At 41.5% G+C, this 27,551-nt stretch overlaps 2 protein-coding genes across 2 annotated transcripts in view; both read right to left on the bottom strand.

Moving 5' to 3' along the window:
• Window positions 1-461: 461 nt before the first annotated feature.
• On the bottom strand, window positions 462-2,180 carry rasd1 (RAS, dexamethasone-induced 1). Its single transcript, XM_085283788.1, has 2 exons — window positions 1,793-2,180; window positions 462-1,538 (listed from the first exon to the last, which is right to left on the bottom strand). The coding sequence occupies exons 1-2, from the start codon at window positions 2,061-2,063 to the stop codon at window positions 1,009-1,011; spliced, it is 801 nt and encodes a 266-aa protein (XP_085139914.1). The 5' UTR covers window positions 2,064-2,180; the 3' UTR covers window positions 462-1,008.
• A 9,066-nt stretch (window positions 2,181-11,246) lies between these two features.
• Window positions 11,247-27,551, bottom strand: part of pemt (phosphatidylethanolamine N-methyltransferase) — a 73,803-nt gene continuing 57,498 nt past the window's right edge. The window contains exons 6-7 of the mRNA XM_085283792.1: window positions 15,854-15,928; window positions 11,247-11,671 (exon numbers count right to left, since the gene is read on the bottom strand). Coding sequence (XP_085139918.1) covers window positions 11,617-11,671; window positions 15,854-15,928 — 130 coding nt within the window. The 3' untranslated portion in view covers window positions 11,247-11,616. The remainder of the gene's footprint in view (window positions 11,672-15,853; window positions 15,929-27,551) is intronic.

The following is a 27,551-nucleotide window of genomic DNA, read 5'->3' as shown; positions in this document are numbered from 1 at the left end:
TACAATTCCTGGATAGACCTCAAATTATTTTGCAGGTGGTGTAGAGTGATTTTCACATTTTAGATCCCCTTAATTTGGTCTGTTTCAGTCTTCCTGCAGTTAGTGAGGTGCTAACACATGACTTGTCCCCAGTTTAAATAAACATGAAAGCATTGATTTCCTCTGGGTAATAAAGCCTGTTTTTCTGCACTATATTGTCTTTATTTGATTGGAATTAGGGGCACAAGTAACAGATCCTGCTTGGTTCTGCAGGATAAGTGCAAAATGTAGATATTTGCATCAGTTATACTGAAGCGTCCCAGTCCCAGAGAGCATGACATCTCAGAATGACAAGATCAAATGGGAGATGTGAAGGATATTATTTTGGGCTGTGCTTTTTATCCCCCTTGTTTGAATACATCTATTTATAAGGTGCCTACAGAAATATTAACATTATAAAATAGAAGAAACAGAGATAAATATTTGTGTTGATTTGTGTTTTATTACATTTTATATTTTTCACTGCAAAAGAGAAAAATAACAGTGACAATAAATATACATTCACAATAAAAAATACTCTAGATTGCAACGAAACATTCAAGTGTACTTAGCCTTTAGAAAATCTAGAAGATGTAAACATGACCTCCCCGAAACACTGCACCTCCTCACCCAAAGAGTCTCTCTCTCTCTTTCTCCCGTCTGTAAAGGTATAACGTCAACAAAACACATTTACGCATCTATGCGCGAGTCTCACAGAGTATGAAGCCACGTCACACATCGGGCTCTGATTGACGGAGCAAGCTAACATTCTCGAATGTCTGGTGGGAAACCTTTTTTTTCTTTTTTTGGTAGTTTTAGCGGACTCGTGTCCAGTCTGTGTCCTTTACAAACGGAGCTTCACCGGAGCGCGCGGCGGTCTCGGCGTCTCCAAAACCTCCGGAGTCAGTTTGAGCGCTGCCGGCTGCTCTGACCAAAGGCCGGGCTCTTCTCCTTCAAACGTGTCATTAGAGTCTGAGCTTCAGTGTCCGCTTAACTGATCACGCACCTCTCTTTGTCTTTGCCGTGGCCGCCTCCGATGGCCTTTTCTTTAATGTACATGAGGTCGCTGTGCACGCTGGGTCTCCGGGCGCACGGGGTCACCACGCCGTACGCTTCCCCGATGTCCTTCAGCTTCTTGTTTTTCAGAGACTTTCTGTGCAGCATGTCACAGTACTGCACCGACACTTTCCTGTGAAGGTCGGGGCTCATTTCGTGAGGTAGCTTGGCCAGGGTAAACAGAGTCTGAAACATCTTATCCACGTTCTCGTTGCGCTTTGCGGAGATCTCGAAGTACGCGCACTTCTCGTCCCCGGCCACCAGCTGCTCGATTTCCTCCTTCTGAACCTCCCGGTGAAACTCTCTGTCACCCTTGTTCCCGCAGATCACGAGAGGAACGTCGATGTTCTCTTTGATCTTGTTTTTCAGGCACATTTTGGTCTCGTAGATCTGCCGCTTGAGCCGCTGCACCTCCTGGAAGGAGTCTCGGTTGTCCAAGCTGAAGACGAGGAGGAACACGTCACCTGAAAGCAGAGAATATTATTTTGTTTAACCGCCTTTGCTTTTGTTTAAAGTGTTTTCATTTTCTCCCTGTGTGTATGCACAGTTACAATAAAGCACAGGAGGCTCTGCTGCACCCTGCAGCCACGCGCTAAAGCGCACGATGTGCGCTCTGACCGAGTCCGTGCAGAATTTAGAAAGCCCGCATTTGCTTTCTTAGTTTACATAAGGATTCTCTGGTATAAAAAAGGAGACTGATAGGAATGTGGATAAGTACCTGTCAGTATTGAAAGCCTCCTCATAGCAGGGAAAGGATGGTTTCCGGACGTATCCAGTATGTCCAGCTGGTAAACGTCCCCCTTGATGCTGTACACTTTCCTGTGAAAGTCCTCGATAGTCGGCGTGTACTGCTCGTCGAATCTCCCGTTCAGGAATCGGGACACGATTGCACTTTTGCCAACTTTGGTGGATCCAAGAATCACCATCCTGTAGCAGTTCTTTGCTGGGATGTCAAAATCGCTTTCGGAGGGCGACATTTTTTTGATCATGTTTAAACCCGGGGTTGGATGTGCACCGTTCGTCTGTGCGTAAAAGGCAGGTGAGCAGCCTTCTGTGTCTCGGTGCTCTCACTTGCGCTCTAGTGTGTTTCTGTCTAGAGGCTGAGCCATATTTATGCGCGAGGCTGACCCCGCCTCTTGTCCGCGTCACAGCTCGGTGAGTACTCGGTGCCCAGTTGAGTGCAACGAAAAGCGGAGCAAACTCCCACCGGTGCGTCAGTCTGTCACTTCTAATTAAGATGGGGAGAGAGCGCCGGGAAACAGAACCAAACAGACCGTCCGAAAAACAGAACATTTGTAACAGTGCGGGGCAGGGCGGCGGGGTCTGTGCGTAACAGCCAAACTAAAAAAAAAAAACTTCCAGCACTATTACCGAGTTAATAATTGACGCTTTTTTCCGGCGTTTAAAACCCACTTTGGCACACTGTGTTAATAAACAGGCTGGACCTTAGACACCATTAAAGCAGACAGCGGATACAGGTTCCTCTAGACTGAGCAGAGCAGGTCATGTTGACTGGAACATCATCATCTAAGGAGAAAAGGGAAAAAAGAAAAACATGCTGAGCAATAATCTAAAGTCTCCACAGCTGTTTACCCACCGCTGTCATTTACAAACAAGGTCACATTCATTGATTTATTCATTCACATCTTCAGCAAGTCCAGCAGCTGCTGATTCATAATCACCATGCAGCAGCAGCTTGAACGGCTGATCGAGATGCTGCAGTTACTATGGAGACCGAAAGGGGGCACTCAGGGCACGACTTTCATCAAGGCGTCTGCCACGACTTACCTAAAAGGGAGAAGGGGGACAAAACTCAGCGTGGAGTGACTTTGCGTGTCTGTGCGCATGTGTCAGCGTAAACGCAGTCTCCGTTTAGTTTCACAGCAAATGCAAAAAAAGGAATTCATCAAACCTTCGATGACCACACTCACTCACCTGTCACTGTGAAAGTGTGCAGTCGAGGTGGCAACAAAGATTTCTTCAGCGGTTCATAAAATTAGTAGTAAATAGTCGCAAAGTGGAAAGTGTGTATCTATGTTGGGAGGTGGGGTTTTATTGGGCAAAACAGGAGACAGCAGTTGATTTTAATATTAGCTCACTGCTTCATTGTGTCTCATCCCTTCAGGTGTGGGGAGTAACGCCCTGACTCGGTGACACAGATGTGGAAATGTGAGAACATCTGCTTGCACAGATATGAGATTCTTCTTCTTTTTCAGCTGCTCCGTTTGGGGGTCACAACAACAGATGATCTTGCCTGCGCCTAAGTCTGTCCCTCTGCGTGTCCATGAACCTCCTCTTTGTGCAGCAGCTCCATCTCCAACGTCATCTGTCCACTATATCCACTATCCCTCCTCTGCACATGTCCAACATGTTCAAATCTCAGTCTTGCCTCTTTAAAAAAATGTTTTAAAAATGAAGCAGTGCATCCTCAGCTAATGTCAAAATGAGCAGCAGGGTTCCATCAGGAGTAGTGTGCTCCATCAAAGTAAGTCAGTGCACCACTGATGAACAGTGATTTCCCAACTTCATCCTCGATGGAAGGAAATAACAGCTGACTCATCACAGGCGTGAGGGATGTCCGGCTGGAAGCAGAGGGAGCCTGGACTTTTAGTTCCAGGGACAAGTATCTGTGAACTTTCCAACTAAGTAAAAGCTCATCCACCCCTTTTAGTTTTAGCTAATTTTGTGGTCAGATTTACGAAGTAGATCTTTCCACCAAATGCTTTTCTCTACATAATAACAAATGCTGGATTTTGCTGTCAGATTTTTCCTGTGCACGGTGAAGAAAACTGGCTCAGCGTCTGCAGTTATGTTGTGCAGAGCCATTCTGTTGTGGTGAAGGAGAAGGCAAAGCTGTTGATTTACTGATCTGTGTGTGCTTTCACCCTCATCTATGGCCAGAGGCTGTATAGACTTAAAGAATGAGATTATGGGTATAAGGAGTGGAAATGGGCCTCCTTTGATGGGATGTCTGGCCTCAGTCTTAGAGACGGAGTGAGGAAGTGGGTCATTAGGCAGCACGTCTGACTGTTTGCTCCGCCACAGTTAAAGGCATCTGACCAGCAGGCACATCACCAGTGTGTGGGCACAGGGGGGCCCGCCTCATTAATGAATTGATAATTACGATCAAGTAATGTAATGCAGCTGATTCTGAAAGGGCCAATCTAAATAATGACTTCTATGATTGAGCTTCTGCTTACATGTATGGGAGTCTGATAACACATATGTGACACAGAGGAATTTAATTGGTCCAAGGGTAGATGATGAATGACGTAATCGAGGAACCGAAAGGTCAGTGTTATAGGCTCATGTGACTAACATTAAGTGGCTCCTGTCTATCTGCTTTGTGGAAAACAAACAGATATGCAATACATTTAAAGAAAAGAGGGCTAACAAGGCCAGTTAAACTGGAAAATCTGTGCAATCAAAATAGAAAAGTGGGAAAAGTACCATGGAAACAGATGCCCACGGACTGCGATCTGCTTCTCAAGCTTCCACATCGCTGGGAAGACAAACAACAGCACACAGGCACACAAGAGGAGCAGCAAAAAGAGGAAAAACATGCAGCTTACACACTAAACAAACACAATTATGGTATTTGGTTCCATCACAGCTGCATTAACATCAAAGCAAAGAGAAAATTAACCAAAATAATTTCTTTCTCTCCTACATGTGCGCTCCGGTAATGATAAGAGGTGGCACGTGAGAGCAGTGAACGGCAGACAGATAATGCCACTCCGAGGACGACCAGCCGTGGGAAGGGAAACGCAGAGAGGCAGTGGAAAAAAAACGGGGCAGACGGCGAGCGGGGTCGTCTGCCAGGCGGCTCGTAAAAGACAGCGAAAGATGCACGCTGTGTGGAAAGATTTTAGCTGATGATGGTAACAACAAATCATAGACCACATTTCCATTTTTCATCTGAGAGAGAAAAAAAAGCCTCAAAGCAACACTCACACAGGTGTTGCTTTCAAAATGCAGAAAGTCACCTGTACACGTGGTCACACACACACACACACACAGACACGCACACAAACACACTACAGAAATGTGCCTCTGCCTCACATAATCAGATATAATGGAAATGCACTTTGTGATGTAAGCTGCAAACAAATGCTTGAAGCATCTTAATATGTTCGTCATGCCTGTTTTTGTTGTTAAAGCTCTAAAATCTGCAGTGGGTGCTTTTGTATTTTCTTTCAGCTGCTGATAAAAATTAGGAAATAAGAATTCATTCTCCAGCCTTTTGGGGAAAATGTGATTGTGATTTTTTATTATTGTTAGAGCATTCTGTTAAGAGCTTGAAATAAGGAGCTTACAGGCTGGAGAAAACGAGAAAGACTACAGAGAGGGTTCATGGAGTGAAGGCATACAGAGGGTTGGTGTTATAATGAGGAGAAGGTTTTCCATAATGTTTAGGAGTGTTTATGGTAGGGCTGGGCGATATGGCCTAAAATTCATATTGCGATATAATTTGAAGCATGTGCGGTAACGATATATATCACGATATATTCTTTTCTTCTGTATAACGTATTTTCCACACTATAAGGCACACTTAAAATCCTTTAATTTTCTCAAAAATCGAGAGTGTGCCTTATGTATGAATTCTGGTTGTGCTTACTGACCTCGAACCGATTTGGGTGTGCAGAAATCTGTTAAAAAATGTTTTAGTACAACTTTGGTAAGCGGCACTGCTTGATGGATTGTCAGAGTATTACGGCTGCCGTAGTGAGGAGCTTCGTGGGGTAATCTGGGTCCAAAACTCCGTCTCTTCAGGTCCCAAAGTCAAACGAATACTGAGAGTTAAAAACTGTCTAAATTCTTTCATCTTTAATTAAATCATCAGCGTTGTTGCTTTACCAGATGTAACAATTAAGTTTAACATCCATAAAAACAGAATTTATTACTTTTAACGGAGTTAGAAGTTAACAGGAAGTTAGCTCGTTAGCTCGCTAGATTCCACCTAAACATGTTGTACTACGTGATTGCTAGCGACACAGGTATGTTAGCATAACATTAGCACAGTGAAGCTGGAGGATGAACGCCAACTTTTTTCCACTCATTAATAGTTAACTTGAGGGATTCTGGTGGTTAGGGACAAATGCAATCGCATAGCAGGATGCTATACAAGGGCCAAACTTCAGTCAGGAGAACAACTGAGATTATTCATCCACAATACGAGGTTAGTTATTAATATACTGCAACAACATGGGAATAGAACAGCTGCAAGAGAATTCAATATTAATGAATCAATGTTATGGAAGAGGAGGAAGCGCAGTTTTTGGCTTTCCCCTTATTTCAAAAGTGCTTCATCTCTTTACTATGACTGTCGACCGGCATAATTTGCAGATGATATTGGTTGTAGCCACTGCGATGCTTTCGACCAAAACAGGCGCAGCTTGATGACATCATCAACATGCGCTATCGCGATAGAGCGGTATAGTCAAAATCTCTATCATTGACCAAATCTATATCGTTTCTATCGTATATCGTTTACTGTATCACCCACCCCTAGTTTATGGGAATTTTTAATCATTCTTCCAGAAGCACATTTGTGAGGTCAGACACTCATGTTGGATAAGAAGTCCTGGCTCACAGTCTCCTCTCCAATTCATCCCAAATTGGTTCTGTCAGGTTGGGGTCAGGACTCTGTGCAGGCCAGTCAAGTTCTTCCACACCAAACTTGCTCATCCATATCTTTATAGGCCTTGCTTTGTGCACTGGTGCAGTCATGTGGGAACAGGACGCCCAAACTGTTCCCACAAAGTTAGGAGCATAAAATTGACTAAAATGTCTTTATATGCTGCTGTCGTTCCCAATCAGTTTCACAGGTGGCATGTTGTCATGGTACTATGCTGGAATTCACTCCTGAGAGCGACTGACTCTTTCACAAATGGTCACAGAAGCACTGTGCATGGCAAGGTGCTTGATTTTACACACCTGAGGCCATGTAAGTGACTGGAATGATGAATTCAAATGTTCCAGTTGACTTAAGTCATTGAAATCATGATTAAAAAGATTTCGGCACAATAGTGTATTTGGAAAATAGAAAATGGAATGGAAGACATTTGACCTTGAGGAGGGCAACAGCAGAACAGTTGGAGAATGTTTTTTTTTTTACCCTGAAGACATTGCATAAGAAAAACACCAAACAATAGACATAAGTCTCAAGTTGTTTGGGAAAAAAAGAGGGCTTTTTCTTTCAGGCAGGTACAAGGACAGACCACCAAGCAGTCCAGATGTTTTCTGAAGAACAAAACAAATTGATGTGATAATGGCTGCCTAAATGTAAAGCAAGGATAATAAAATGTAATTACATTTGAGTTTTACCATCATTCTGACCTACTTGGGGCAGGGATAGCTCAGTAGGTAAAGTGGTCGCCCCATGATCGGAAGGTCGGCGGTTCGAATCCACTTAACTGCTACCCTGAGGTACCCCTGAGCAAGGTACCGTCCCTACACACTGCTCCCCGGGCGCCTGCTTAGTGGGCTGCCCACTGCTTCACTGAGTGAATGGGTCAAATGCAGAGAAAAAAAACAAGTAATTTCCCCATGGGGATCAATAAAGTATCCATTATTATTATTATTACCAGGATGCAGACTGTAAGCACATTTGTGTATAGTTATTCAGAGTTTTGAAGCACTGAAAGAAACTTTTATTGTTGTGATGCACTTGAATATTAGAATCACAACCAAAACGAGCTAAAGTCCCATGATTTTATGTTGAGTGTTAAAGTGCATGCATGTGTTCTCCATTTAATCTCAATCTTAATGAATACTACAGAGTTTGTTGTTCATATTGCATTCATACTCACTAGATCCTGGTGGTCCTTCATTATTATTCTCTTATTTTGATGTAGCAAACTCCTTTCTGCAAGAAAAATACATAAATCTAATTTTCACATCCAGATGAAAAACATGTAAACAGCTTCTATATCGACACCTTAAAACTGCTACTCTTCTTGCTTAGTTCATGAAATGCAAAGAAAGATTTAGACTCCTCAGCCGCCTTGTTAGGTACACCTTGCTACTACTGGGTTGAACCCCTTTTGTGCCTTTCTTAACTCTTTGTGGCACAGATTCCTTTTGAAATTTTGGTCCATATTGACATGACAGCATCACACATGCTGCAAATCTCTCCTTCCATCACATCTTAAAAGTGATCTGTTGGACTGACGTGATGACTGTGGGATCTATCTAAGTACACAGGTGATCTGGTGTTATCCTGATGGAAGCATCCATCAGTAGATGACAACGCTGTGGTCATAAAGGGATGAATATGGTCAGCAGAAATACTCAGGTATGCTGTGGGATTTAAATGATCCTCAGTTGGGTCCAAAATGGGCTGAGAAAATATCCCCCACACCATCACTCAGGGTGGATCCATGCTTTCATGCTGACTGTGCCATCTAAATGTTGCAGCAGATACTGAGAGTCATCAAACCAAACAATAGTTTTTTAAACTGTAGCCTTCGTTTCTTCGTCTTAGCTGACAGGAGTGAAACCCAGTGTGGTCTTCAGCTGCTTTAGCTTCTCTGATTCAGAGATGCTCTTCTGCAGCCCTTGATTGTAACTTGTAATTAGTCACTTGACTTACTCCTGTCATATTCTCAGCTTAAAACAGTCTGGTCATACTCTACTCATTTCTGGCATTTAACGATTTTTCACCCAGAGAACTGACGTTCACTGGATGTTTTCTCTTTTTCAAACCCTCATCTGTATATTGTAGAGACGGCTGTGTGGGAAAGTCCCAGCAGATCAGCAGTTTCTGCACATTCACTTAGATCACCTTTCTTCTTCATTCTGATGCTCAGTTTGAACTTAAGCAGGTCATCTTGACCATATCTACATACAAGAAAAACTGTGATGCGTCTTAATTCATTAAATAAAATTGTGACATCTAGTTTATGATCATTTGATTATTTGTACTACGTAGCTTAGCCAAAACCCAGCACCATAATGGTGACCTGGTGGATAGTAAGAGGATAAATGCTCACAATACTTGTCACAAGTTAAAATAATGGATTATAAAAGAATGAAACTGTCCATTTAAATAGTCGTAGGATTTGGATGAAAACACATTTTTAATGTGGCAGAAAGTAAATGATGAAAATATTTTTCTTTTTCTCTGTCATTGGGGCTGCTGCTGAGCGCACCCTCAAGGTGCCGATTGTTTGGCAGTGACATCTCTTAGCCTTAAAAAAGAAAAACTGTGTTGCATAGCGGCTATGAGATTTTTTTTTTTATTAGTATTTTCTTTGATAATGCCCACGATATTTCTCTCTTCCTTTAGTACAGTCACATTAGGCCAGTGTTCAACAAAGCTGCACTCCACAGTACTGACTGCAAAATGATGTCACCGTCCTGATGTAAGAAATAAAGAAAAGGAAAGATGCTAATTTGTTCAACACTTTAATAGGTTTCCAAATTTATTTGTAGCACAGATTTCAGCTTAAGTGAATAGAAGTGAAATTGAGTGTATTGCACCTACATTATCACCAGTCTGTTTGGCTTTTCTTTCCACACGTGCTCATTAGTGATTTTTCAACTTTTTAAAAATTCACTTTTTTTTTTGTCTGTGGTCAAAATGAGTGTTTCAGGGTAACCTGATCAAACCCTAACTATATGCTTTGTCAGGAAGTAAAGTTTGAAGCCTACTCTTAAAAGTAATCAGGCTTGCTGTCTGTCTAGAGCAGGGGTCCCCAACTCCAGGCCTTGAGGGCCGGTGTTCTGCAGGTTTTGCATCTCACCCTGGGTCTACACACCTGAATCAAATGATTAGTTCATTACCAGGCCTCTTGAGAACTGCAAGACATGTTGAAGAGGTAATGTAGCCAATTTAAATCAGCTGTGTTGGATCACGGACACATCTAAAAGCTGCAGGACACCAGCCCTTGAGGCCTGGAGTTGGGGACCCCTGGTCTAGAGCTTTAGGTCACCCATGTTTTGGAATAGCACAGAGTCCAAAACTCAGTAAGTGCAGAAACTTCCATGCAAATGCATATACATGTATATTTATACTATAAAGTACGGATCAGTGGCCTTAAAATTTCTGTTTTACTTTAACAGACATTGAAAATGTTCGTCTCAGTAGCGGTTTCAGAAATATTTTTTTTAAAAACAAGGTAGTTATCATGTTGGCTTTTGAGTGAACTCGGATTAAACTGGGACCTTGTTACACTGTGGTTTCAGTCTTGGCTAACACTTTAAAAATAAGCAATTTACATCATGTAATATCTAGAACAGTAAACTTCCTACAGGTAAAATTCAGTCATTCAGCCAGGAAAGCGCACAGACACACCTCTGAAGGACGATACACTTGGAGAGTTATAAAACAACAGGGGTCACTGGGACTTTTAATAATAATATACAGTTGGAGATCTTAAACACAGATATAATTAAAAAGGTTATTCATGAATTTCTCCAGTCACTTCAAATGCATTTGAATTATACATTCTGACTCACCTGCATAATTCACTAGCACATCTCAACTGAGCAAAGCCCTCTGATATCCCTGCAGGGCTGCCCCCTCTGTTTGCTGTTTTGATAGATGTAGATTATAAAAAAACATTGAATTGTTTGTCCGGCAGTTATGCATGTTGCAAGTTTGCATGTTTGTCCGGCACTATGCATCTGTAACATCTTATCTGTGAAAAGATTTCTGCGCTCCACCTGCCTTGAAGAATATTATGGCCTGTTTTCTGCTGCTGATCTTTAATACACATACAGATAAATATGATACAGCTGAGTGTTAAACATGTTGATAGGTCAAGCAGATTTGCCCTCTGGCAGTGCTGTGCAATACTGCAAGGTTTAGTATTGATCTGATTCCAAGTAAATACAGAGCCAGTATTGCTTATACCGATACCTTTAACTTATAAAGGCAGCTTATGTAGGGTGGAGCAGTGCGTCATGACTTAGGAGATGAATAATCATCATTTTGCAAATTCTGAACACATTTTAATGACCACTAAAGTCACTGTGATTTTTACTTTCCACAGTAACACAACAAAAGACACCTTTCAGATTTTCATGTATTTTCAGACTGAGTTTTTTTGGAGAGCTGGAAGGTAAACGTGTCGTCTCTGAACCACTTCTGTTGTTTAAATGCGCTGTAGGTCCTAAATTAAACAGACATGACAGTCAACACAAAAAGGTTCAGACATGTTTCACAGTGCATGTTTGAGGTATATTTTTAATTTACAAAAAAAATAATTATTTAACACAATTAAGTGGGTTACACACTGAACTGTGGGGATAGAAGCAAATTATTAATCCGATACTAAACCAGCGTTTGAATCGATACTATCGATATTTGGATTCTCGATCTCAAAAGGACTGACATGTGACAGGATCAGAAAAAAGCCTGCATGTAGATTCCCCTTTCACAAAATCACTTTGAACTAACAGAAAAACACACGGATCAGTAGTGGGGATGTTTCCTTCGTATCCATGGAGGAGGTCAAATAATGACCAAGGCTCTCAGTCTGTTCACACCGGAGGGAATCCTCATCTGAACCCGAAATAGGACGTGTCCGGGGGAAATTATTCATGCTTGTGGCGCAGACTCCTCTCTCGATAGATCTGTTCGGTGAATGGTCTGCAAATACAGAAAAACAAACATGTAATGGGATAATAAATGAGCTTGGAAGGCTGTACCACTCTGTGCCAGGAGCGCGCCTGTGTGTTGAACCGTGAGGGAGCTTGAGTATATGAGTGAACGATAGCAAGATGCCCTCGTCTCTCCACGTGCTCCACCACTCTGCTGCAGATGGATGCAGATCAAAACTTTGGAGTCCAAGAGCAAAACAGAGTTTGAAGCTTTTCTGTGGTACTAATGGCTAACACAAGAATCAGAATCAGTGGACACGCTTAAAGAATTTATGTATCGTGAAAATTTTACAACATGATGTAACATATTGGGACACTGCCTCTTGGTCTCAATGTATCGTTGCAATCAAGTTTACTGCCAAAAGGAATCATATCCATCCCATTAATTAGGCACACCTTGCTAGTACTGGGTTAGACCTGTTTTACCTTCATTCTTCATTGTATAGCTCCTACAAGGACTGCACACCAATGATGCAAATCTCCCAATGCACCAACTGTTTATGCAAGGCAGGATGGATCCATGCTTACATATAGTTTACCCTAAACCCTGGCCCTTTGGTGAAGTCATGCAATGCAGACTTACTTTCCTGCTCTGAGCTAACCGGAGTGTCATCCAACATGCTCCTATAGCCCATCTCCTTCATGGTTCAACACGCTGTCCATTCAGAGATGTTCTTCTGTATCTCTTGGTAGTAACAGGTGGTTATTTGAGCATACGCAAAGCAGTCTGGCCATTCTCCTCTGACCTCTGGCATCAACAGGTCAGAGAACTGCTGCTCACTGGATATTTTCTGTGCTCTTCTAGACCATTCTCTGTAAACCCTACTGATGGTTGTGTGGGAAAACCCCAGCAGATCAGTGGTTCGTGCTAATCTACTAGCACCAACAACCATGGCAGAGTCAGCACCATTGAAATCACATTTCATCCCCGTTATGAACCTCGGGACGCATTTGGAACCATGCTGTCATGTGACTGGCTGAGATATTAGTTAATGGTTAGTTAAACTGTGTCTCTAACATGGTGACTACTGAGTATATCATTAAAGCGAGGAAATAAGGAACTGAAGTATGATAAAAGTGAAAAAACTAAATGCACAGCGCAGCTTTTTAGGAGTACTCTACAGAGCTCCTGCAGTACTGGATGTCACAGCATCTTTATTAAACATTTAAATGCTTACACTTCACACTGTTAAGTAATTTTTTGTTATCCTGCTGACTCTCAGAGCACCCAGCCTGTGGATCTACCACCATGGCCAGTCATCAGTTTCTCGCTTTTCAGGAAAGTCATAGTAATCTAATAAACTGTGCGTAAGAATAGATGAAACAGTGCCGTTTCATCCTGGTGTGAGCTTTCATCGCTGCACTATTTGTATCATGAAGATGGCGATTACGAGCTAAAACAAATCCAAGATGCTCTCTGAACTCACTTGACACCAGTTTCTATTCCCTGCATGGCTCCCGCATCAATCCCACCGCCACTTTTACCAATTCCAGTCACCGTGTGAGGTAGAATCCAAGCAGACACCCTACTCTCCACGTATAGTTTAAACAAATGAGATCATCCTGAATCTCTTCCAGCAGCGAAACACAAATATAGCACATGAATCCCAGTGGCAGTGTGTGGTAAAATCTGGCACCTGCCTATCCTTCAATTCACAGGTTCAAGCTAAGTGAGACAAAGATGGATCAGTGTTGCCGGATGTAAATCTGTGCGCTCATGCACAGCTTGTGTTTAATGCCTGACACTTTCAGAAAAGCATGCCTCCGACTCAGCCAGGGTTAAAAATCTCTTTTTAGACTTTCATTTTACTCGGGTGGAGATTTATTTGGTCTATTGAGGCTACTCAGAAACGCTCAGCTAGACAAGGATAGCAGAATCATTTCTTGCAATCGCTGGGTGAGTCGTGCTGCAGAAGAAATTGTCCATGAGAAGCAGTGAAGGAAAAAAGTTATAAACCAAGCCAAGTTTTGTTGGACTGGTGAGATAGAGCAGGGATGTCAAACTCTTTTCACATCATGGGCCACATACATACATTAAGTGGGCCGGCCAGTGAAAAATCTCCTTTCTGTTTAATGTAAATAAGTTTAACTGCATATTTAATCCCAGGGATATATTAATATTTCAATAATACATTAAAATTATTTATTTATAAAACTATTGATACATTGTAAAAAAACAGACATTTCTATAGTATACTGATAAATAAACAGGAACTCTGTAATTAATACTTCTGTGTGGATTTAACTGTATGGATTGAACAGCTACATGGAATATTCTGATATTCCAGAATTTCTGATGCCAGAAAAAGTAACACTGTTACCATCTACATCCTCAGAACATGATTGCATTTTTTGTAAGTGGAGGCTTTCCAGTTATGTTGCTGATACTGCCCATACAGAGATGGGCAGTAACGCGTTACTTGTAACGCGTTAGATTACAGTAACGTACTCGTTACTTTTTTCAAGTAACGAGTAAAGTAAGGGATTACTATTGCAAAAACAGTAATTAGATTACCGTTACTTTCCCGTAGGAACGCTGCGTTACTGCGTTACTAAAACCGTGATTTTTTTGAGAGAATGTCTCATGACAGTGACGTAAGCGAGTGCGCCGTTAGTGACAACAGCTGTGTGCAGATCAACAATGGATCACATATCGATTGTGGGAGAGAGTATGAGCGTGCAGCGTTTAAAGCGTGGAAGTACTGACCTTACTTTGAGTTTGATTCCATAAAAAGTGACAAAAACATTAGCGTCCATCGTGCGTGGGAAGAAAACTTCTTTTTACAGCGAAAAACCCCCCCCTAAACTTCCAAGCAAGTACCGAGTGCGCAACGACGTAATGGGAACCTCACAGAGAAACTCGCGGATTCTTGAACTGACCGCGGCACACCTGCACCAGGGTAAACCTCCGCCTGCCCTACTCCTGCTTTACAGGTGAAAATAGAGCAACAGGACCGCTGAGTCTTTGCCTTTATTTATTTTCTGCTGTGTTTTACTTGCATCTATTTGAAAGAGTGAGTGTAAACACAAAAAATATTTTATTTTATGTGCTGGAATGTGCAGAAAATAGGTTTAAATGTTAAACTAATTTATTCAAGTCAGAGAATGTTGCATATAATTAAATTTTTGCTTGATGCATAAAGTTAAAAGATTAAAACTGATAAAACAAGTTAAAAAAAGAGACTTTTCCATTTGATTACATTTTGTATGATGGATTATGTAGAAAAAGTAGAATTGGGCTGAAAGATCTATCGCTTTATCACCTCTTCAGGTTGTAAATTGTGTTTTTAAAAAGTAACTAAGTAATTAATTACTTTTGAAAATAAGTAATCAGTAAAGTAACAGGATTACTTTTTTGGGGAAGTAATCAGTAATTATTTACTGATTACTTTTTTCAAGTAACTTGACCAACACTGATCCCATATGTTGCTGATTCTTGTTTTTAATCAACAAATGTAATTTTCAGTCTTTTCTAAAAGCTGCTGATGTGACACGTGTCATGAGTAATAACACCAGACCTTCAGGATCCTGTGTTATAATCTGTGTGACTCAGCAGATGCAGGTTGACTGCTGAATAAGTCTGTGCTGAAACAATACTTAAGTTTATTTGCATATTTTTCACATTATCATTCAGCCTTCATTTTTTGACCAGAAAGGTTTTTTGATCCATGTCCTCTCCTCCTTCTGGTTATCTGCATATTAAAGTCTAGGGCCCATGACTCATAAGTCTCTGCTTTTTTCCTCCAGGTGTCTCTAGTTTGGTTTAATGAGCTGGAAACCAATAAAAAAAGGGAGCAGGAAGTTGTTTTCTTCCCTCCTCCACCTTCTAGCCACTACAGCTGCAGTTTTTGTTTTTGTTTTATAACTGATGAATCAAGTCAGTGTATTTGCACATCTTTATTTTCTTATTTCTTTTGTATGGTCAGTAAATTACTGTTACAGGTTTTTTAGATGTTGCTAAATGTTAGGGCTCTTGGATCTCTTTGACTCTTGTTGGTTTTTTTGATTTTATAAGACCGCATTTGTAGCGAGCATTTCTGGGGGCTGTAACCTACAGTTATTATTCAAGGTTATTTTCAGTTGTCACATGTTGCCCTCACTAAACCCATATATAAAGGATTTTAACAACAAATGTGATTTAATGACAAATGAGAGATTTAGAAAGACTTACCCTTCAAAGCTTATTGCCACCTTGTATGCCAAGGCCACTATGGCAGTAAGAACTAGACCGACAGGACTGGCACCACTGCAGACAGAGGGGGAAAATGACTTAGTTAGAAGGGTCTAGTTACATATGCTATATACACTAGACCATTTCTCAGCAAAGTATCCATTACATGTAATGTAATGTCATTCGTTACCTAACCCCCCCCCCCCCCAAAAAAAAAAAAACCATTCATTCTCTTCCACTTATCCTTGTCAGGGTCGTGATGGGGGTCTGAAGCCTATCCAAGTTGTCTTAGTAGGTACAACCTGGACAGGTTGCCAGTCTATCATAGGACCAACATACAGAGACAGACAACCAAAATCAGAATCAGAAAGGGGTTTATTGCCAAATGTTGAGCAGGTTTACAACATTAGGAAATTGCTGCGGTGCTTCAGTGCAAACATAGTGTCATAAATAGCACTTAAATAGACATGAAAAAAATAAAAGTAGGGATAAGAGTTAAAAGTGCTACGTAGAAAGATATGTGCATGAGCTATACATGAGATATATACATGAGAATAAGAATTAAGAGTGCTACGTTGAAAGATATATACATGAGTGCAGGTGGTGATCAGTGCCAATCATGGAATGATGCAGTGAACACAGCGTAGGGTCATGTGTTAGTAGCGGGAACAGTCATATGGTTATTGTTCATGTGTCCAGCAGCAGAGGGGAAGAAACTGTTCTTATGGCGAGAGGTTCTGGTGCGAATGGACCGGAGCCTCCTGCCTGAGGGGAGCAGGTCAAACAGACTGTGTCCAGGGTGAGAAGGGTCAGCTGAGATCCGAGCTGCACGCCGCAATGTCCTGGAGGTGTACAGGTCCTGCAAAGATGGGAGTCTGCAGCCAATCACCTTCTCAGCAGAGCGCACAACACGCTGCAGTCTCTGTTTGTCCCTGATAGTGGCTCCAGCGTACCACACGGTGATGGAGGAGGTGAGGATGGACTCGATGATTGCAGTGTAGAACTGCATCATCGTCTGTGTTGGCAGGTTGAATTTCTTCAGCTGCCTCAGGAAGTACATCCTCTGCTGGGCTTTCTTAATGACGGAGGTGATGGTGGGCTCCCACTTCAGGTCCTGGGTGATGGTGGTACCCAGGAGGCGGAATGAGTCCACAGAGGTGATGGGGGTGTCAGTCAGGATGATGGGGGGGAGTGGGGCTGTGTGCTTCCTGAAGTCCACAATAATCTCCACTGTCTTCTGGGCATTCAGCACCAGGTTGTTGTGGCTGCACCAGGACACCAGACGTTCAACCTCCCTCCTGTAGGCAGACTCATCCCCGTCCGAGATGAGTCCAATAACGGTGGTGTCATCTGCAAACTTGATTAGCTTGACAGACTGGTGGGTGGAGGTGCAGCAGTTGGTGTACAGGGAGAAGAGCAGAGGAGAAAGAACACAGCCCTGAGGGGAGCCGGTGCTGATGGTCCGGGAGTCCGAGACATTCTTTCCCAGCCTCACATGCTGCTTCCTGTCCGTCAGGAAGTCAGTGATCCACCGGCAGATGGGGTCAGGCACATTCATCTGGGAAAGCTTGTCTCGGAGATGGTCTGGAAGGATGGTGTTGAAGGCAGAGCTGAAGTCCACAAACAGGATCCTGGCGTAGGTTCCTGGGGAGTCCAGATGCTGCAGGATGAAGTGTAGGGCCATGTTGATGGCGTCGTCTACAGACCATGGACCATGGACCATTTTGAGTTACCAATTAACCTATCCTCACTACCTGCATGTCTTTGGACTGTGGGAGGAAGCAGGAGTACCCGGAGAGAACCCATGCAAACACGGGGAGAACATGCAAACCCCATGCATGGCCCTGGCCTGATGGTGGAAGTGGAAACTCAGGACCTTCTTGCTGTGAGGCAACAGTTCTAACCACTATGCTATCCTTATGCTTTAAAAAAAGAAAGAAAGAAAGAGCCACACAGGTCGAGGCACTGGTTGGGGACTATCTGGAAACCACTGATCGCCAGAGAAACATGTATTCCACAACTGGATGGTAAGTGGTAGGTTGCTGGCAGTCACTGTGAACTCAGTTACTAAAGGCCCATGGATTAATCTGTGCAAATTACAGTGACAGCAGCAATATGCTAGCTACCCAAGCAATTACAAAGAGGTTTTTGGTGTCACATAAACACTAACGTTCAACAAACTCCAGCAACCACTTGCAAACTAGTTGGGGAATACTGGTCACCAGGTAAATACTAGGTTAGCAGACTGCTCTCTAGGCATATATGACTGATTTCACCAAATAAACATTTCCCACAAAAAAGATGTACAGGGTGGGCCATTTATATGGATACAACGTAATAAAATGGGAATGGTTGGTGATATTAAAGTCCTGTTTGTGGCACATTAGTATATGTGAGGGGGCAAACTCCTCAAGATGGGTGGTGACCATGGTGGCCATTTAGAAGTCGGCCATCTTGGATACAACTTTTGTTTTTTCAATAGGAAGAGGGCCATGTGACACATCAAACTTATTGGTAATGTCACAAGAAAAACAATGGTGTGCTTGGTTTCAACATAACTTTATTCTTTCATGAGTTATTTACAAGTTTCTGACCACTTATAAAATGTCTTCAATGTGCTGCCCATTGTGTTGGATTTTCAATGCAACCCTCTTCTCCCACTCTTCACACACTGATAGCAACACCGCAGGAGAAATGCCAGCACAGGCATCCAGTATCCGTAGTTTCAGGTGCTGCACATCTCATATCTTCACACCATAGACAATTGCCTTCAGATGACCCCAAAGATAAAAGTCTAAGGGGGTCAGATCGGGAGACTTTGGGGGCCATTCAACTGGCCCACGACGACCAATCCACTTTCCAGGAAACTGTTCATCTTGGAATGCTCGGTCCTGGCACCCATAATGTGGTGGTGCACCATCTTGCTGGAAAAACTCAGGGAACGTGCCAGCTTCAGTGCATAAAGAGGGAAACACATCATCATGTAGCAATTTCAAATATCCAGTGGCCTTGAGGTTTCCGTTGATGAAGAATGGACCCACTATCGTTGTACCCCATATACCACACCAAACCATCACTTTTGTTGTGCCAACAGTCTTGGAGGGATCCATCCAATGTGGGTTAGTGTCAGACCAATAGCAGTGGTTTTGTTTGTTAACTTCACCATTCACATAAAAGTTTGCCTCATCACTGAACAAAATCTTCTGCATGAACTGAGGGTCCTGTTCCAATTTTTGTTTTGCCCATTCTGCAAATTCTGTGCGCCGATCTGGGTCATCCTCGTTGAGATGCTGCAGTAGCTGGAGTTTGTAAGGGTGCCATTTGTGAGTAGCTAATATCTGCCAAAGGGATGTTCGACTAAGTCCACTCTCCAGTGACATGCGGCGAGTGCTACGCTGTGGGCTCTTGCTGAATGAAGCTAGGACAGCCACTGATGTTTCTTCATTAGTGACAGTTTTATTGTGTCCACATTTTGGCAAATCCAACACTGAACCAGTTTCACGAAACTTGGCAAGCAGTTTGCTAACTGTAGCATGGGAGATGGGTGGTCTTGTAGGGTGTCTTGCATTGACTCCACATTACACTGTGGAGCTGGAAAAACGCCAACCATCGTATCCTATTTATACAGGTGGAAAACAAGAGTGGAGGAATTAAAATATAGACAACTTAAATTAATGAGTGACATGTATTTTACTTTTTATTGTAGCACTCTACTTTCTATTAGTCTTTTTTACGCTAATAACTCAGAAAGCACCTGTATGTGTCTCAGGAGCTACACCTTACTCACAAGCCATCTGTGGGTGGGCATCAGAAACAGCAATCTTACACTCACTCGACACACTGACCTACATATATCTGATCAGGAAGTGGCACAGTGACACACATTCATTGTATGTTAAAGTGTGCTTTTGCACAGTAGCACATGCAGTCTTGCATAAGAGGAGGAAAAGCAGCGGGCATATTTAAGCAAAAACCTGAGTGCTGATGTAAAACACCTCTCATGAGGCACAGCAATCTGAATAAGAAAAAGCTAGTGACAAGCTAGAGCGCTGCCATTATATTCACTGTTAGTGTGTGTTGCAGAGCATTTTTGTTCTTTGAATTTGACACTTCACACAATTGATTTACATTTTTGCCACACCGTCTATTGAAGCTTACCATTCAAAGACTTGTTTGCCATTAGGATAAAGAAAAAAGGTTAATCAGAATCAATCAGAGCAGGACACGGGGGGAGCTGAACTTGACTTGCTGAACAGGCTTATGAAACTATCCACCCTGACCTAGATAAATGGGCAGTAATAAATTCAGTGCTTTTCCAGACTTATTCAAATGCAAGACCATGACAAAGGACACTGCACTGGCTCTGTAGCTCTATCTAAAAAACTCAAAATGAAAGAAGAGGAAATTTGTCCTTCAGCTTCAATATGCCACATTTGAACTTTAACTCATTTTAAATCATACAGCCATTCAGTACTCAGTAACCTGTCGCCTTTTTAATGTCAGTATTGTAAGCTTTTTACATTTTGCAGGTAATAACACTTATACAAGTTATCTAAGGGGGGACATTACTGTTTTACATATACCAGTTTGAGACACACTTAATCTATCACATCTGGGAACCGTGTTTGACGTGGTGAGGAGGATGAGGTGAGGTGCCACAATGAGGAGACATGACGTTGACAAGATATCTGAATAGGTTTGTGTCTGTGGTACTTGGGGGGGGGGGGGGGGGGGGTGTAACTTGGATTACAAGTTAATCAGAATCAGAATACTTTATTGATCCCTGGGGGAAATTATTTTTTGTTACAGTGCTCCATTATAAACCAACATTAAGACAAGACAGACAATACACTAACTAAGAATAGTACAATATATACATATATATGCATACATACATACATAAGTCACTCATAAATAAATAGCTGAACAAGAAACATGTGTAGTTATAGCAGCAAACAGTGTGTTAAGTGGATGCGTTGTACAGGGAGATGGCCACAGGCAGGAATGATTTCCTGTGTCGTTCAGTGGTGCTTTTCGGTAATCTCAGTCTCTCACTGAACGTGCTCCTGTGACTGACCAGCATGTCATGGAGTGGGTGGGAGGTGTTATCCAACATTGTCTTTATCTTGGACAGCATCCGCCTCTCCGACACCACCTTGAGGGAGTCCAGCTCCATCCCCACAACATTGCTGGCCTTACGGATTAGTTTATTAAGTCTGTTGGCATCTGCAACCCTCAGCCTGCTCCCCCAGCATGCAACAGCATAGAGGATCGCACTGGCCACAACAGACTCATAGAAAATCCTGAGCATTTTCTGGCAGATGTTGAAGGACCTCAGTCGCCTCAAAAAATAGAGACGACTCTGGCCCTTCCTGTAAAGTGCTGTGGTGTTTTTAGCCCAGTCCAGTTTGTTGTCAATGTGTACTCCAAGGTATTTATAGTCCTCCACAATGTCAACACTGACCCCCTGGATTGAAACAGGGGTCAAGTGTTTCCTGGTCTTCCTGAAGTCCACGATCAGTTCCTTGGTCTTTGCCACGTTGAGCTGCAGAGACCAAGGAACAGGGTGGAACTAACACCCTGAGCCTCTGAAGTTTAGAGTCTCAGTCACACAAACCTAGACCGGTTTGTGACCTCTGGCAATCTCCAGCTACTAAGGTAAAATGTTTATTTCCCAAATGTTTTTTTAGTAGTTGCTGGCAGTCCAAATGTGAGATCGGTGAGAAGGTACACACCAAAAAGCTCCCTGTAATTGCTTTGATTGCTAAAAGATTAGTTTGGTCGCCCATAGTTTGCATGGAAGATGCCAACTTGTCTGCAAACACTCACCACTTGCTATCTGAGCTGTAGTGAAACTTGAAAAAGTGCAACCCAAACAGAAAATGAAGAATGTTCATGTAAAATGATTTTTGAGTAAAAGTTGTGCCTTACTTCTGTAGCCAACATTTTAAAATGCACAACTTTTACTTTGAAGGTGAAAGGTTTCTTGAATGTGTTGCACTTTTTACAATTCCCCCACCGCTTGGTGAGAAGTTTGTACTTGAAGACAAGTTGGCATCTTTCTTGCAAACTTCTGACAAACAGAGATGGGCAGTAACGAGTTACTTGTAACGCGTTAGTGTAATCTGGTTACTTTTTTCAAGTAACGAGTAAAGTAAGGGATTACTATTGCAAAAACGGTAAATAGATTACCGTTACTTTCCCGTAGGAATGCTGCGTTACTGCGTTACTAAAACCGTGATTTTTTTGCGAGAATGTCAGTGACGTAAGCGAGTGCGCCGTTGGTGACAACAGCTGTGTGCAGATCAACAATGAATCATATATCGATTGTGAGAGAGAGTATGAGCGTGCAGCGTTTAAAGCATGGAAGTACTGACCTTATCTTGAGTTTGATTCCATAAAAAGTGACAAAAACATTAGCGTCCGTTGTGCGTGGGAAGAAAACTTTTTACAGCGAAAAACCCCCCCCCCTAAACTTCCAAGCAAGCACCGAGTGCGCCATGACGTAATGGGAAACTCACAGAGAAACTCGCGGATTCTTGAACTGACCGCGGCACACCTGCACCAGGGTAAACCTCCGCCTGCCCTACTCCTGCTTTACAGGTGAAAATAGAGCAACAGGACTACTGAGTCTTTGACTTTACTTTACTTGCATCTATTTGAAAGAGTGAGTGTAAACACAAAAAATATTTTATTTTATGTGCTGGAATGTGTCGAAAATAGGTTTAAGTGTTAAACTAATTTCTTCAAGTCAGAGAATGTTGCATATAATTAAATTTTTGCTTGATGCATAAAGTTAAAAGATTAAAACTGATAAAACAAGTTAAAAAAAGAGACTTTTCCATTTGATTACATTTTGTATGATGGATTATGCAGAAAAAGTAGAATTGGGCTGAAAGACCTATCACTTTATCACCTCTTCAGGTTGTAAATCGTGTTTTTAAAAAGTAACTAAGTAACTAAGTAATTAATTACTTTTGAAAATAAGTAATCAGTAAAGTAACGGGATTACTTTTTTGGGGAAGTAATCAGTAATTAGTTACTGATTACTTTTTTCAAGTAACTTGACCAACACTGCTGACAAATGCTGAAAACTGCTAGCTATCGGCAGGGAAGGTTTTGATGCAGCACGATTAAAATCTCTGTAACCAACTTTACACTCGTGACACTTAAAGCAACCTCAGAGTCCACAGAAGACACACTTTTCCCTCAGGGTGGTAGGGTCAATAACCAGTCTTTAGGTCTACTTGACAAAGGTTTTAGTAATCAGTTTGACAGCAACTGCCAGCAACCTCCAGCAACCACTAACCTAGTTGGGAGACACACATGTTTCACTAGTGAGTTGCTGGGTGCAGTCTTGGCTGTCAGTGTCAATATAACCTTAACCCCAATTCTAACCCTGTGCAATCAGAATATGTAATTTCTGTTGCTATTAAATTGATTTCAAGTCTTGGCAATCAGAAACAGTAATCAGACATCAAACATGCAGCAAAAATTATTAAAATTTTTCCCAAAAAAGCTGTTTTGCCTTTCTCCAAAATATAAGCGTAGGTAAATGGTAAATGGCCTGTATTTGTATAGCGCTTTATTAGTCCCTAAGGACCCCAAAGCGCTTTACACAACCAGTCATCCACCCATTCAAACACACATTCACACACTAGTGATGGCAAGCTACATTGTAGCCACAGCCACCCTGGGGCGCACTGACAGAGGCGAGGTTGCCGGACACTGGCGCCACCGGGCCCTCTGACCACCACCAGTAGGGCAACAGGTGAAGTGTCTTGCCCAAGGACACAACGACCAAGACTGTCGGAGCCGGGGCCGAACCGGCAACCTTCCGATTACAAGGCGAACTCCGAACTCTTGAGCCACGATTGCCCCAGGTAGAGTCGGTTATTCACTAATCATTAAGTCAGCCAGATTCCTAGCATCTCCAGTCTGCATATCAAAGTGTGGTCTAATAGCAAACCCCAATTAATACTGGGACTGGAGAAGCACGTCTGAAGTGATAAGACTGCTGAAAGAGGCCAACACCATCAGAAAACATGTATATCACAAAAAGATGAAGATGAAGGCAGAAAAATTGTTTAGATAGGTTGGCAGCACAAACAGACACTTTAGTGATCCAGTAATGTGCAAATCATGAACGAATCACTCACAATATATATTTGACACATTTGAGGAAAATACTAATAACATAAAATAAAATAAAATAAAATAAATGTTCCCTTTAGAAATCTTAATTTTTTTGCTCTATAAAAATAGTTGTTTTTCTTTTTCAATCACTCATCTTAGCAGTAGGATTTACATGAAAAGAGAAACAAATTAAGTTTGAGTGAAAATGTAAATTTTTTGCACTCTCTGGGCAAATGACTCAGTGACTCAAATGACTCAAAAAAACGATTCACTTTGGTGAGTGACTCATTCAAACTCGATTCAGTAAAAAGAATCGAATTTACCATCACTACTCTGATCCAGTTTTCTAGGCATCAAATTTTAGTCCTTCTCAAAACCCGAAACAAGCAGGAGTTGAAAATACAAATTTAAGTCATAAAGTCCTATAAGGGAAAATATGGATGTGGGGCATAGCCACATTACTTGTGTTGTATGTTAGTCATTAATAGTAGTAACCCAGTAAGGTTTATGTTGTATGCTTAATGCAAGAAGATGAGAGCAACAACAGCTCTCCCGTGACTTTAAATTTCTGTGTCAGTTTAGTAATAACTGGGATTACATTTGATTCACATCTTTCCCCAGCTTCAAATTTGACACACGACACTGGCTTCTGTGAGGCCCACTGATTGCGACAGACCAATCTGACAGGGTGAGTCAGTAGACCTTGTGTAAATTTCTATTTAACACTGACCCATATAACAAACTGTCATAATTACAAACAACCCCCCCCCCCCCCCCAAAATTCCTTATGCCACACCGGAACATCATCGCCATTTATTGGTATGACGCAGTGTTATATTCATCCCATTTTTGTGATTGAAACTGCTCTAGAAAAAGAAGCAGGATATTGCTTATTAGTAGTTCATGACCTTTTAGCTGTCTGGCTTCCTATTCTGAGACAGAATGTTAGATGATTTATATGAAACAATGGTGATCTCTGAAGCATACGATTCAATGAGACAGCAGTTGTCAGTTTGCTGTGAGTTAAATGTCTGAATAAATGAATGCTATATTTGAATAATCGCAGCATATTATATTCAGTCCATCTGTAAGTCTCGCTCGACATGCTGTTAGCGAAATCTCATTGGAAGTATTGTTTATGAATATGAATGTGCACAGTCTGTGTGAGCGATTCCATATGTGCTCTGTGTATGAAGCAGGCTGCAGATGTGCTAATCCTTCTTTGGCACAAGCTTGGACAACCCTGCGTCGTCCTAAAAGTTAGCGTTTCTTTTAAAAAAAGAATAAATTTAAATGTAAAAGAAAAACAACAACTTGCTCCTCAGCTCACAGTTGAGGAAGAAGTAAAAGTATTAGTACTTTGCTATAAAAATTGTAACATGAATAAGATGTAACTGACAGACTGCATGTGTATTATACAGTTTGCACACTGAACATGAAACCTTCAGTCTGTAGGAATATTTAGGTCACACACTCATCTCTCTGGCTCTCATTGATTTTCATTGGCAGACACTGTTCCTGGATAGACCTCAGCCTGGGAAAATATGGGTTAATGAGTATTGATCTAGGAATAGGCTACTTAGCTAGTCCCTGAGTGATGTGGCTGCAATCGACGTCAAGATGTCAAGTCAACAAAGGCTGATTTTATTTTTGAAATATGGGTTACTATAACAAATAAACTATATTACATTCAGGTTAGCAGCTTTGTGAAGCTCCTTCATAGTCAAGTTATACAAAGAGAACATTTCATAACTTGATTTTTTTGCTGACCACTGTTAAACAACAGAAAAAGAATGTGCTAACTAACAGGCATATGACTGAAAAAAGATTTGTAATGTGGTGATATTTGGTGGTCCCATACAAACACGAGAGTCTTACAAAGCCAGTGATGACTGTCAAAAAACCTTGGGTTGGACTCCTCTAAATAGAAATCTGAAATGGGATCCAGTACTCTACAGTACCTCCATCATGTCACAACAGATGTACGAGAGCAGTTTATTGTGGTGGTGACCTTTGAAGAACAGGTGTTCTAACATGCTGTGAATGACGAAGCTATCATGTTTACTTTCAGCACATTGCTACCTTAGCTTAAGTATGTAGCATGATAATATTTGCTAATTAGCATTGTTTTGCTATCTGGCTTTAAATCAAGATTTCAAGTATTAACAAGAATATTAATATTAACATTTCATCCTATTTCATCCTGATGAAGGCAGACTGCTGGGACGTCTGTGGCATCGTGCTTGTGTGCACATGAACACTCCAGTTAGCAAACATGCTAAAATCTCTGCATTCAAGTGTGGTCACTACTGGGTAATGTATTACACATTACTAATTACTTACTTAATTACTCTCTGGAGAAAGTAAATTTACTCGTTACATTACTTTCTTGTCACTCTGTAAAATTACATGAAACCTACTGTCACACAATTACCAGTTAAATCTATAAACCAGAGGCTACAGTTCCAAACTCCAGTCTGTGGATGGACTCGGGAAACTAAGCTAAATCAGCTTAACTGATATCTTAGCATTATAACCTCTCAGCCAAATCAGGTCTCTGAAAACAAACAAACAAATGAACTAAAAAAACAATGGTAAACATGAGTTTTAACAATTCACAGCATATTTGAGCAACTCATAGAATTAAAAATACACTTTAGATGTCTGAGCAAAAATTTCGAGATGAGGAGAAAAAAGTGAATGTCAGAGTCTGCGTGTTTCTCTGGGTCCAATTTATACTATAATCTGACCTAAAATAGCCATTTAAAAAAAGCTTAGCACTGACCATCCACTTATATACTTCATAGCCTTATTACAGATCACCGGAGGACATCAAAATCAAGTACCATGTTGGGCTGGAATTCTGTAAAATACACCCAAGCAGTAATTGGTATAACCTTTGAAGAAATGAGGAGAACAGAAAACATTCTCCGGTCTCAGGTTAGCCGGTTGATGACGATATGTGGGTTTAAAGGAAAGATTCACAGAGGTTACAGCCTAAGCAAAAATCTAGTGAGTCAGACAGTAACACAATATCACCATTTTAATTGAACAGCACTTTAAAATAGTGCAATTATCTTACCTATGATTGACAGTTCATGTGGAGGTGGGAGATAACAGAAATGTTTATTTGGCACATTCTCCTCTCTACATAATAAGAAAGAGAAGCATTCTTAATGGGATATTGCACTTGCATGAGTATCATCTCTGATAAGTCTTTATCAGGTCATTTCTTTGAAGCAGATATGACGCATATGTAGATGAAAAATTTATTAAAGCAAATGAAAGTGACAAAGGTGTCACTTCACATCATAAATTCTTCAAGAATTTTATATCATGTGGAAATGGCTTTTAGTGGATCAACAATACCTTTAGAAATATAATACAGTGCTTCTGGACAGTATTCACAGTGCTTCATTTGTTCCACATTTTGTTATGTTACAGTCTTCTTCCAAAATGGATTACCGTATTTCCCGGACTACAAAGCGCACCTGAATATTAGCCGCACAAGCTAAAATCAGGGGAAAATCCTGTTTTGTACATACATTAGCCGCACCTGACT

Source organism: Mchenga conophoros, linkage group LG8, assembly GCF_057382185.1.
Source record: "Mchenga conophoros isolate Kocher_MC1m ecotype Shallow Benthic linkage group LG8, M_conophoros_male_GT1.1, whole genome shotgun sequence".
In the NCBI taxonomy this organism is placed as follows: Eukaryota; Metazoa; Chordata; class Actinopteri; order Cichliformes; family Cichlidae; genus Mchenga; species Mchenga conophoros.
Note: the sequence above shows the minus strand (reverse complement) of the source record. Positions and strands in the feature narration are given on the sequence as shown.